General features: G+C 37.2%; 2 protein-coding genes across 5 annotated transcripts in view; one reads left to right on the top strand and one right to left on the bottom strand.

The window, feature by feature from the left end:
- The window catches only part of oit3 (oncoprotein induced transcript 3), a 17,133-nt gene extending 14,565 nt beyond the window's left edge, over positions 1-2,568 (top strand). Inside the window, exons 9-10 of one of the 2 annotated variants that reach the window (XR_012389099.1) lie at positions 6-1,317; positions 1,419-2,568. Coding sequence is in view for 1 of the 2 variants with exons in the window: in XM_003199689.7 (XP_003199737.3) it covers positions 6-170 (165 nt within the window). In the remaining variant the exon portion in view is untranslated. Of the gene's footprint in view, positions 1-5 lie in introns of both variants that reach the window. The other variant, XM_003199689.7, reaches the window with a different exon arrangement.
- On the bottom strand, positions 2,267-13,483 carry pla2g12b (phospholipase A2, group XIIB). 3 transcript variants are annotated; one of them, NM_213430.1, is given in 5 exon segments: positions 2,572-3,291; positions 3,332-3,721; positions 5,946-6,111; positions 10,654-10,730; positions 13,086-13,480. In NM_213430.1, coding segments are annotated over 4 exon segments (696 nt in total). In that variant the 5' UTR covers positions 13,420-13,480; the 3' UTR covers positions 2,572-3,291; positions 3,332-3,602.

Here is a 13,483-nt window from a genome sequence, read left to right as displayed (position 1 = left end):
GTTAGGAAGTGTTTCTGCATTGCCGTGTGCTCGTGTGTGGGCAGACACAAGGGGAGTCTCGCTGTACACAGGGCTGCCGAAAGCGTTTGAGAAGAGATGTCTGGACTGATCAGCACCAAGAGCAAAACATACTGTCCAGTGGGCCGATTCACATACTGCCAGATCCATGAGCCAGCATAAAGTAAACAGCGCCATCTACAGACTAACCTAACGTATTTCAACACTCAATCACAGTCTGCACTGGAAAACAAATAAGTTAATTAACAGTTTCCGTATTTTGTTTTCCATTCATGTACAGTTGGGAATTGCATTATGGGCTGTTGATCTCTGCTCTGTGGACTTTTGATGTTGAAAATTAAACTCTACAGTTTAACAAAGTGACTTTTATTAACATTTTAGTCATTTGAAATAATATAATGCAGTGGTGCCTAACCTTTTTATCACTGCGAGCCAGTCAACACATAACAATTTTAAGCGGGGGAGGTCTACGTATATTGCTAGGGGACTATCTACTGTACCTATTTCTCAGAGGATGACAAGCTGACCCAACATTGCTGTAACTCTAATACAAATTTTTATCTCTGGAAAAAATTAAATTGTTCTGTGTTCTGTGTGTCGAAGGTATATAGGCCCATTCCTTATTCTATTTTTGTACCCCTAGCCATTCCCCTTGGCCCGTTAAACTAAGTGTGAAGGGGAAGGGCTTCAAAATTTACCCCTAAGAACTGGGATAAGCACTACAGCACCTGCACACTTCATCATATGTCTTCAAGATCTCTTGCTGCATATGAGATTTTTGGTATTTATCTTCATGAAATCACTGAAGCCATATATTATGTTATCATAACGATCTAATGTGGCAATAAAATCGTAGCTATACTGCGCATTTACACAGTGGCCATATTCATCTATGTAAACACACCAAAAACAACATTACTATTATAGCAGACACTGTAAAAAGCTCATTCCCAGACACTAGACATTTCTGACAGGGTGTTTGAGTGTCATCGAGTTGCAGAATGTTGTGGAACTGCTGTACAGGAGTTGTTATTATGGATTATAGATCGTGAAATTTAGTGGTTTTTATTTTAGCGTGTTTTTTTTTTTTAAGCATGACGGTAAAACATGGACTGGGTTATAAATATATTAAAACACGTGCTTGTTTGTAGTAAGAATTCATAATAATTACAAAAAATACTAATTTGTGGATATCCTTACTTCCGGGTTCAGCAATTCTGCCTTTGTGGCTGGTGTACTCTGGGAAATTTTCTTACCCCTTGGTTTCGAGTGTGGTCCTAAAAAATCTTTGTCCGAAGGGTTATTCACCCCTTCCCCTTAGCCCTACGCCTTCAAGCTAAAGAGAATTTAGACATCCCTACCCCTTAACGTGAATGTGCAAAACGAGGGGTAAGGGGAAGGGCTGAGTGGTAGAATTGGGATTGGGCCTTAGTCTACCGAAACACAAAGAATGAACTATTCCATACAAAGTATGTGACTGATCGGCCAGTTCTTGCCAAGTGACTCCCGGTGCGCTCACAGCATTCTGAAAAGCTGGGATGTTTTCAACTAGGTGCGCCTGGAATACGTGAGCGAGTTGCGGCACTTGTGCGATAATGAACTTGCATGTGAAAAAGACACAATTTGTGAACACAGCCGCCATTATTTGCGATCTCCAGCAGTTGATCTTTTTCTTGCACAGACATGCTGAATTCACCTGATTTGTTGACAAATGGGTGGTGGATCCATTCCTTGGCAGTTCGTGGCTCCTTCGCTGGGCCTTTTCCTGTTCACAAAAGGAAATTTCCAAAGATGTCTGTTTCTTACTCTTTTTGCTAGCTTGTGGGTTAAATTTTGGCGCTCAAGTGACCGAGATGCAATTGAGAGAATACGATAATTTTTCAAAATAAAACATTTTTCAAAATAAAAGATCGTTTAGACTCAGATGATAAATAAAACAGAAGTGATTTATGATTGCTTGTGTTGCCCTGTACCATGACCCAGGGGTTGGGGACCACTGGTAATGTAAAAGAATTAATATATAGAGAAATAAGTCTGTAAAAGAACAGAAAATGGGCTGGCAGTTTATTACAAGGTGTATGTAGCGTAATATACAACACCAACCCAGACAATATAGCACTTTAAACTATTATTAATGTTTATAAAGTCACTTTTACCAAACTTTTCAAGGCTAAACGTTGTTGGAAGAAAGAACCCATACATCCCATAATGCAACTCAAAAGGATAAATAAAAACATGAATCACAAAATATGGAAATCCACTAATTTATAGATATTTTACGGTTTAGTCAGTAATAATCATACATGAATTGATAAGAGGAGGCTCTGTTGAAGCCTATCCCATCTCCACTGCTTCTAATCCTACTCTGTCATATTATTCTCACCTAAACTGAAAAGAAAAATGCATTTTCATCTGCATTCATTTGTAGTACTGTAATGTGTACAATTAACAAGCATGGAAGCACAGAATAAATAAAAAAGCTTGAATGGCTCATTTGCATATATGATTAGCAGACTTTTACTGGGCGAAATAAAGTGATGTTACAGCCGAGTCTTTTTCGTTCAGTCTTTACTCACAATGAAAAACATTCCTGCGTGTTTTTGCTGAGCACCGATTCTACATTTAATTACATTTGAAGAAAATAATAGTAATGCAGTAATATTACATAAATATTACCATGATATTTAGATCATCACCAAACAAAAGTTCCTTAATGTATTAAATACTAGTTCGGTACCAATACTTGTGTGAAGTCTCTACATCTTAATGGCTTCATATATGGTCATAAGAAGTTGAATGTTGTCTTCCCATATAACAACCCATATAGAAATCTGACATATGGAAACGAATTATATGACATACAAGTATGCAAATGAATTATATGACATACAAGTGTATATAGCAAAAATGGCTGTTTACATATATAGTTTGTCAACCATTATAATTGCAAATATGTACACACCGTATAGGTTACAATATATTAGCAATCATTTTGTGTTCATAAATGACACACACGCATATGCAATGTACACATCTGTAATTAAAATGGTTGAAACTTAAAATATACACATAAACGGGCATCTGTTTTTCTATATATTTTCATTTCCCTTCAGCTTAGTCTTTATTTTAGAGGTTGCCACAGTGGAGTGAGTCACCGATTTTACTATATGTGAAATTCAAATATAAACTTGTATGTTATATATGAAATTTGCATATATTGCCATATATCAGATTTCTGTGTGTGAAACCTATACACAATCACACACACACACACACACACACACACACACACACACACACACACACACACACAATACATATGCGATAATGACACCCATATACCATATAAACTTTTTCTTGTCTGACAAAATCCAATAGCACCAGTTCAAGGGTTAGTGGATGAATCTCCACAACGTGTGAAGGTCACATTTCACTTCAAATTAATGTCGATCAATAGTTTCTACTCAATGTTTGTAGTGAAATGTGACTTGTTTGAATGTGACTCGTGCCTTGTGTGGTATAGTTTAAAGCTATGAAGTGTTTATATGTGCTGAAGGTGGTGTGTTTTGTGATTTTGTTGGTCTTCAGAGCTCATCCTTCTCTTCTCCTTCGCAATAGCAGGACGCCCTTTGGCCGTTCATGAAGGGTCTGCAGCCCAAAGTCCACACAGTGTTGTACATGGTGTCTGCAAAGGTCTCACATGCTGTGCAGGGGAAAGAATAGGAAAAGTTATCAGAGATCATCCAGTTTGTTATTACAAATGTCAATCCCTTTTTTTTACATATCAGAACTGATTTGGTTTGCTTTCCCTTGTTTTAAGCAACCCAAGCTCATTGGGGAGACAGTTGAAGTCTAAATTATTAGACAAAACACTGTTATACAATAACTTATTATGTACTATCATCACGGCAAAGATAAAACAAATCAGTTATTAGAAATATGTTATTAAAACTATTATGTTTTGAAATGTGCTGAAAAAAAATCTCTCTGTTAAACAGAAATTGGGGAAAATAAACAGGGGGCTAATAAGTAAGGAGAGCTAATAGTTCTGACTTCAATTGTATGTACCCAGGGCTACATTTTTGAGAACCCAGAAATATGTACCAGGGGCTACATCTTCTTGCAGTTTTTGCTTTCACAAATCCACTGGAGGCCCCTGTGCATATTTTTGACGATCGTAAATATAGTTACTTGGGCATGTTTTACATTTCTCGTAAATTAACCTGAAGACGCTGTGTACAATTCTGCGTACATCCATCTTGCAAGCATCCATGAGAGAAGTCGGTTGGCTTATCGCACATAACAAATCATCTTGATATCGACTGACCCACATATCCCCTTCCCTAAACCCAACCAATAGTGTTTTCAAAAGCAAACTAGAAGAGAAAGGGCCAACCCAACAGCTTTTTTTTTTAAAAAAGCCGTCCATACGGAGGTAAGTACCGATCCATAGCGTTTGCTTTACTCACAAAATGCAGCCATATGTACCCTCAAACACATATTTCTCGGTTTTCAACAATGTATCGCAGAGCATTATTTCTCAGTGAGCCTAAGTTGGATTTGATTTTTTAAATATTAGACAATGGCTCTGTTTCAATACAAACATTTTACTTCTGCTTTTTTGACTAAGATTCTTAATGTGTTTTATATAATTGTCTTCTGTCTTTATAGACTCTAAATATGATGGCTTTTCACAACCCAAAGTTGGGTCAAGTGTGAAAAGTATGAAAGTTTGAATAGAAAAAAATGTATTCCAACTTTGGTTTTGTCCATATTTGACATCATTAACTTTGAGTAATGACAACCCAGTATTTATAGAGTGTAGCTAAAATAAAGAACTGCCTTTTCCCCCTTTCAGCTCAGTAGTTATTGTATTAGTGCACTTTTTTTATCTTACTTGGTCTTTTTGTCTTTTAACTAGCCCAAATATTTAAAATATTTAAATCCAGAAGCATTTTCTAGGAAAGTATTTAATATTAAACAGTAAAAATACTCTTTTGTTTCCAGAAATAATAAATCAAAATTAGGATAATTATTCCTTAAACCAAGCTAAACTAGTCAGTGGTGTAAGTAAAATATTTGGTAACAATTTATTTGAATGGTGTGTTCATAAGACCTTAATAATTATGCCATGACACGTTATGAATGTGACGGAGATTTTATGCGTGGTTATGACAACTGTTAGTTAGTGTCAATCGCTCAGTTATGACATTTCAAATGCAAATATATATATATTAGAACTTGACATGAAGAAATGCATCATAACCTGTTTATTTTCATTGTCATGACAACTTGACATTAACAAGACATGATTGTAATGGGGCATTATAATTGTGCCATGAATGTTTTTCTGATCCCTTTTTCAGTGTAATAAAACTATTTGTCATTAAAAAGTCTCTTTAAAAGTATCATTCTTCTATCAAATAATGAACACTGTCATTAATATTTAATGACATGTTAATGACAAATTCAGCTTTTACCATTGTAGTTGAGATTAAAATATTAGGTATGACGCTGTTATAAAATTTATAACATATTTATAATGGCTTCATGACAATCATGTTTATGACAGATTTATGACAAGTTTTGTTGTCTTGTAATGTCAGGTTGTCACAACAAACAGGTTGTTGTTTTTTCAAGTTGTAATACCAAACAATGGCATCTTTGCATTTAAAATGTCTTAACTAAGCGAATGACACTTAAGGACAGTTGTTATAAGCATGCATAAAATCTCATTCACAGTCCTGGCATGTGTCATGTCATAAATATAAAGGTGTCTTATAAACACCCCTGCAAGTAAAGTGTTACCCAATATTTTATACATGTCTAGAAAATGAATTAAGAATTTTTAGATATTTGAACAAAAATAAACAAGACAAAATCTTTAAGTTAGACCGGCATTCATCAGTGTGTGAATATTTCCGCACCTTCAACTTTGGACATAAGGCCCAGACTCTTCTTCAGGTCACCGCAGATGCTGTGGAGGCACCAGCGGAATTTGGTGTCACAGCGGTACTTGTTGGATCCACAGGTTTCGTAGCAAATATCTAACTGGTTGCAACATTTGGTCATGGCTGGGACACCCATATCAAACTGTGGAGTAAAGACGCATTTTACAAGATAAATAAAGCAATATAACACTTTCACACTAGTTAGAATAAACCAATTTACCAAAATACAATCCACGTGCATAACAAGATCATGCATTCATATGTGGGTAACACTTTAAAATAACATTACATGAATAATGATGTACTAATATGTGAATTAAATGTTACTTTATTATGATCTGATGATGAGTTAAGGCATGCAGTAATTAATAACCAACTTTAACTACCACATAAGACACATGAGTTCATCTGTGAATAACGACTGCCTTATTTATTTGTCAGTACATGCTTGTTAATTAATATATGAATTAACACTTTCGTTTGAGCTGATTGTATCTACCATGAACTCATAACATGTTGATGTATCTTTGTCATGACTTTACTTGGAGGGGCACACTATTATCATTAAGTCACTCCTAATTATATTCGTCAACTCCTGTGTTAAAACGAACAGTTATGCACGTCTGTCTAGTGCGTGTTTACATTGAGAATTGATAGAAAAGTGTTTATTCTACATCAAAATGAACAGTTTAAATAGTTCATGAGTAGTTAAGAATGAGTTCATGATAGTGTGCCCCTCCAAGTAAAGTCTTTACAAGTAAAGTCATGTACTGTTATTGTAAAGTGTTACCTTTATATGCATATGAAAAGAGTACTGTTAACAAACAAGGAAGCACAAAGTGCAGACACACAAAACATGTTAGTCACAAAAAGTTCATGAAGCTTGAGCTGCTGGTAGGTGCTTGAAATGCAATGGCATTTACAAAAATGTGTGACCGTTTAAAATTGCTGAATTATTGTCACAGATATGCCTGACATCCACACTACTCCTTTATCTTCGACCCACAAAAACAGAGCTATATTTAAAAATCTTGTAGATCCCATTTTTCTTTGGAAATACTGATGTTCCATTTCAGTTCAGAGTCTGTTGAAGATGCTGGAGGAGTGAGGATGCCAGAGAATCATTAAAAAAAAATTTAAATCAGTTTCAATTCATCTATGAAGCTAAATTTTGAAATCAAAGGTGCAGCTAAACACAACTGCTCACTAATTGGTCTTCTGGACTATTGCTTATCTTTCCTTGATTTGTCAAGCCACTCTCTTATGACTATTACTCAAACACTAAACTGCAAGTAGGGCCAGGCAGTGGCGCAGTAGGTAGTGCTGTCGCCTCACAGTAAGAAGGTCGCTGGTTCGAACCTCGGCTCAGTTGGCGTTTCTGTGTGGAGTTTGCATGTTCTCCCTGCCTTCGCGTGGGTGCTCCGGTTTCCCCCACAGTCCAAAGACATAGGGTAGGCTAAATTGGCTGTAGTGTATGAGTATGAGTGTGTGTGTGTGGATGTTTCCCAGGGGTGGGAAAGAAACTTTCTGGATAAGTTGGCGGTTCATTCTGCTGTGGCGACCCTGGATTAATAAAGGGACTAAGCCGACAAGAAAATTAATGAATGAATAAACTGCAAGTATGGATGCTGGCAAAATATGAACGTGAATGCTTCTGTGTTTTATGGTTTTATGCTGTATAGTGTTGATGGAAAGAGTTGTTTTTGAATGCAATAACTGCAGTCTGGGCGAAAATTATTTTCACTGTAAAGTGCTGTGGTGGCTCAGTGGTTAGCACTGTCGCTTCACAGCAAGAAGCTCGCTGGTTCGAGTCCCGGTTGGATCAGTTTACATTTCTGTGTTTGCATGTTCTCCCTGTGTTGGTGTGGGTTTCCATTGGGGGCTCCGGTTTCCCCCACAAGTCCGAAGACATGCGATATAGGTGAATTGGATAAGCTAAGGGTAGGGGGTTGGGGGTGCGCGAACTGAGGAGCGGGTATGAAGATGGTTGCGCATTGGGTTCGGCTAATTGGTTTATTTGAGAATAAATCAATCAGAGTCTCATCTCAGTTGCATCGCTCGATGGCGCATTTGCTATTTACATGACAAACTTTGTAAGTGGAAAAACCGAGCGCTTCACTAGAGAGAAAACAGTTAAACAGAGCATCTGCAGCGCGAGAATGAGAGATGAGCCTCCTCATTTTTGACTTTCACTTTCACTCTCGTGGATAGGGAAATGTGTTGGATGCATAGACATCCATTAGCCTATACATAATTAATTTAGTTTGTTAAGTGCAAAGATTTGTTTCAAAACTATTTCTAAATTTAGTTCTAATTTCCAGCAAACTAATAAATGAACAATAATAACGAAGTGTGCTCTAAAACCTGAGTTATATCCAAATACACATGCTGTGCGCCATATGGTCTAAAGCCTGACAGGTGGGCAAGCTTGTTTTTAATAAAACAAATATAAATATGCATATAATAAATAATACTGCTAATAATAATAACATTATACATATGCAAATTGTTATTAATAAACTGAAAAAGCCTCCTGAGATTAAGAAGGCATGGAGGCGGAGGTTTTTATATGTAGGCTAGATAATAATAATTTTTTAAATATTTTAATCCTTTAATTATTTTTCATTTGTAAAGATATTTGCATATTGCTGTACATCCTGTGTGTATTAAGCAATGTGTCAGCGAAGCGCACAAATAGTGCACTCTGCGCTGGACTTAAGACCTGCTTTGTTCTGGTCTATTTTGCAGTCTATTATAGTTCCTCAAAACAGCAACGCTCCAACTATTTTTTTTAGACCAGAATGGGCGCACATTCATTTATTCATTTTCTTGTCGGCTTAGTTCCTTTATTATTCCGGGGTCGCCACAGCGAAATGAACCGCTGATTTAGCCTACCCAATTCACCTGTACCGCATGTCTTTTCCACCCGGAGGAAACCCACGCCAAGGCAGGGAGAACATGCAAACTCCACACAGAAACACCAACTGAGCTGAGGTTCGAACCAGCGACCCAGCGACCTTCTTGCTGTGAGGTGACAGCACTACCTACTGCGCCACTGCCTCGCCCATGGGCGAACATATTAGCGCAAATGCATTTACTATTTAAACAGTGTGATGCAAACGTCAAAACGACTCTTGCACCGAGCTGAAACTATTAAACAACATTTGCGTCGCACCTTGCGCCTCATTGTGCAGGGTGTATGATAAGGCCCTATGTGTTTTAACTTCCCTGCATCATGTTTGGTGTGAAAAGACTTGACTGATTTAGTCAGAATCTTGGTTATGTAACAATAATATTATTAAGTCTCATCATAAGTTGAAACATGACAAAGTTTCATTTGCCGCCTACTATAATACAAGACATACATGGCTTAGTACTCATTGAGTGGACACTTATCTTCAAAGTTAATTTATTTAGGAGCAAAAAGCTTCACAGAGGGTGTTCAGTGAGTCTTTGTGAGGAAAGTAATTGGCACATTTGTCTTCCTCTGGTCAGATGCCAAACTTCACTGTCTGGAACATGTTGGATGTTCACTTCACAAGTCCTTTCTAATCTCTCAGCTTTAGGAGCCACATATTTAATAATTTGCTGTCTTGCAAAGCCAGACATTTAATTAAGTGGTTTACAGTCTGTGCCACATTGCAGCTTATTATGAATTAAATCATAAAAACAATTGTCTGACTGATTCTGAGTCTGATGCAAATTACTTTTTAATAATTTTCCTTCAGCTTAGTCCCTTTATTAATCAGGGGTCACCACAGCGAAATGAACCACCAACTTATCCAGCATGTTTTACACAGCCGATGCCCTTCCCAGTATTGGGAAACACCCATACACTCACATTCAAAGACACACTCATACACTACAGCCAATTTAGTTTATTCAGTTCATCTATAGAACATGTGTTTGGACTGTGGGGGAAACCAGAGCACCCAGAGGAAACCCACACCAACATGTGGAGAACATGCAGAACTCCATGCAGAAACGGCAACCTGGCCCAGTCGGCACTTGAACCAGCGACTTTCTTGCTGTGAGGCAACAGTGCTAACCACTGAGCCAACATTTCGCCCTGCAAGTTACTTAAAAGTAATTAATTACTAATTACATCCTTAAAATTGTATTTACAGTAAATTACTTCTAATACTTTCTAATATAGTTACTCAGCAAGTAATTTGATTAGTCTGCTAAATGTTACATGCCCATATGCCCATAAATCTCAAGGCATAGACAATAGAAATTAAAGTGTTTAAATCATATTTTTTTGAGACAAACAGGATCTTTGTCTTTTTAATTTTAACACTAACATTTTAAATAAAAGACCAAAACACAAAAATGTTAATTTATTGGCACCATTTTTATAGAAACTCATGCATACTTTTCAGCGAATTATAGTAACTAATTACACTGAAAGCTGGTCTGAAGCATGTTATTCAGTTAAAAGACACAATATTTTCCATCATACTGTATAATACTATCATAATCCTCCATTTATTTCTTATTTTATTTAGAATACTTCACATAAGCAGGTTAATTTGAACGGATTCTTCCCCTTAACAGTGCACACGTCAAAGTCTCTTGATTTCATTGTCAAGCATGTGGATGGATCTTACCAAAGCTTCATGGTGGCAGCCTGGCCACTGGCTAATGTTAGTAGTGATAAAAGGACACATACACTATTCGGTACCTGGAAGCCAAGCAGGGACGTGCTACAACCATCAGGTTCTGACATCTGATAGCCAGGACGAGGCTGAGGAGCTTTACCTGAAACAAATACAAAAAAAAAAAAAACAAATAGAATATGTTATGGTATTATTAAAAGAATCTTTTAATGACTTTTTATTTGATTTGATTAAACTTCATTATTATTGTTTCGCAAATGTGTATAAAAGCAGACTGCATGCATTGGTACTTGATCACATGTGATGGAATTAGGAGGGGTGTCCTAAAACTTTTGGCAAGATATATTTTGGATTATTAGCCCCCCTGTATATTTCTTTCTCCAATTTTTGTTTAATGGAGAGCAGATTTTTTTTCAACACATTTTTGAACATGATAGCTCTAATAACTCATCTCTACAACTGATTTATTTTATCTTTGCCATGATGACAGTAAATAATATTTAACTAGATATTTTTCAGGATACTAATATTCAGCTTAAAGTGATATTTAAAGACTTAACTAGGTTAATTAGGCAAGTCAGGTTAATTAGAAAAGTTATTGTGCAGGCATTAAAAAAAAAAAAAAAAAAAAAAAATATATATATATATATATATATATATTTTTTTTTTTTTTTTTTTTTTTTTCAACTGTGTACATATTCACCTGTGTGTATTACTCCACCCACAGAGAGTGCCATGCGGGAGACTAAACATAACAGACTGACAAATATTGTGGCTGTTCGTCCACTTTACTATTTTTTTTTTTTTTATACATTAAAGGTGAGAATATTGTCATTTAGATTTTGATTATGTGGTTTATATTTTAGGCTAGTGATTCGAAAATGTGTTTAGATGATTTCATGGATGAGACTTCCATTGTGTCAGCAGTGTTCAGCCTCGAATTCCCCGCCAAGAGCACCCCTCAGGCAGACACTCATTCTGGAATGCGATGCTTGTCTCTGTTGGTTTTAAAAGTGGGGGTATCATGCTCATTTTGCCATTCTCATAGTAATCTTGAGTACTTTAGTAGTACTGCATCCATCTTTTCTCAGAAAAGGCCCATGGCACGCCTCCAGGTGCTCTGCTTTTTCCAGAGAAAATCTGAAAACTGTACCTTTCTACTGTGTCAACAGTGCACAGAGCAGCTTCAACCTACAACCGGTGATGTCATTGTACATAAAACGGGAAAACGTTGTAATCTCAACTGTTTGTTTGGTGGTTCAGTGGTTAGCACTGTCACTTCACAGCAAGAATGTTGCTGGTTTGAGTCCTGACTGGACCAGTTGGCATTTCTGTGTGGAGCTTGCATGTTCTCCCCGTGTTGGTGTGGGTTTCCTCCAGGTGCTCTGGTTTCCCCCACAGTCCAAAAACATGCACTATATGTCAATTGAATAAACTAAATTGGCCTTAGTTTATGAGTGTGAATGATTGTTTATGGATGTTTCCCAGTATTGGGTTGCAGCTGGGAGAGCATCAGCTCTCGACCCCAGATGAATAAAGGCACTAAGCCGAAGGAAAATGAATGAATGAATGAATGAATGAATTTCAATCTACCTATTAAGGCTTGTATCTGTCATATGACATATCTGTCTAACTTGAAAGGGTACCTATGTTACCCCTTTTACAAGATGTAAGATAATCCTTTGGTATCTCCAGAATGTGTCTGTAAAGTTTCAGCTCAAAATACCCATCAGATCATTTATTAGTAATGCAGAATATTATTATTTTAGTGTAAGCACAGTATGGCTGTTTTTGTAGCCTGTGGCTTTAAATGCAAATGAGCTTGTTCTCCCCGCCCACCATTCTCATCTGTGTCTGCTTCTCATCATGCCTTAGGTTAGATAAACAGCAGTCAGTGATACAGACAGACATGGATGAAGCTGAAATACAGCTCATTGGTCAAAAATGCCAAGTATGTTTATTTGATGTATTTGTTATGGAGTTTATTCAAGCCTTTCTGAAACGATGAGTTACACTAATGTCGTTTGCAGCACACACATATGCGGCTGCGGTGATTATAGCGGTTAAGAATTACACAGTGATTTTACTTTCTTTATTACAAACATGTTCTGTTTTAAAAACGTTTTAAACTAATAACACTAATTTTTAAGGTGCAGCTGATCACAGAGAGTTCAAACAGATCTTCCAGTTTCATTGCAAAAAAATGATCTGTGGACATGTGTAAACATGTTATTACAGAGACTTGGCACCTGTCAATCAATTTGGTGGGTGTGGAAAACTGCAGTCCTTCATCACGTTGCTGTGGCATCAAAATGACTGGGATTTGAGGCCTATTTTAATGTCAGGAATTTTTTTAAAAAGAGACTTGTTGTCTTTTTAACACTCCAATATGTCAGTGGACACACTATACCTACACACAGTTCAGTTCTAACAGCTTCCAAAAGTTGATTTTGCGTCATAGGTCCCCTTTAAAAGTAAAAGTATAAGTTTCACTTACCATATCTGCAGCGGAACTGACATACACCATCACGGCCTCCCATCAACTCCAGTATTGAGTCAAAATAGCCATTGACTGACTGTAAACTTCCTCGGATAGAGCCGAACCCCCAGTCATCATCGTCCTCAGATTCTTCTGTGGCACTCGGTGCAGGTTTTCCCTCAACAGGGGCATCTGCCATTAAAACATGCTCTGCCTGATTCTCCTGATTAACATCTGGGCTTTCACCAGCAGGCGAATCTACTGAGGCCGCATCTACTGAAGCCTGGATAAGAGTCGCAGCCAAGCCTGCAGAGATACACAGCAGGAGCAGGGGTAGTGCGCGAGGAAACATGATGTCCTATTACAGTACAGTCCAGGGAGACCGACGAAGTTGAAGGGCTCGAAGGAAAAAGAGT

This window comes from Danio rerio, chromosome 13, assembly GCF_049306965.1.
Source record: "Danio rerio strain Tuebingen ecotype United States chromosome 13, GRCz12tu, whole genome shotgun sequence".
In the NCBI taxonomy this organism is placed as follows: Eukaryota; Metazoa; Chordata; class Actinopteri; order Cypriniformes; family Danionidae; genus Danio; species Danio rerio.
The sequence above is the reverse complement of the archived record's forward strand: the minus strand, read 5'-3'. Positions and strand labels throughout refer to the sequence as shown.

Coding starts and splice junctions, on each gene's coding strand:
- pla2g12b (XM_005156519.6), bottom strand. CDS start 13,419: ATGTTTCCTCGCGCACTACCCCTGCTCCTGCTGTGTATCTCTGCAGGC. Junction 10,731..13,085: donor TCAGTTCCGCTGCAGATATG/GTAAGTGAAACT, acceptor TATTTGTTTCAG/GTAAAGCTCCTCAGCCTCGT. Junction 3,722..5,945: donor CCTTATGTCCAAAGTTGAAG/GTGCGGAAATAT, acceptor TCCCCTGCACAG/CATGTGAGACCTTTGCAGAC.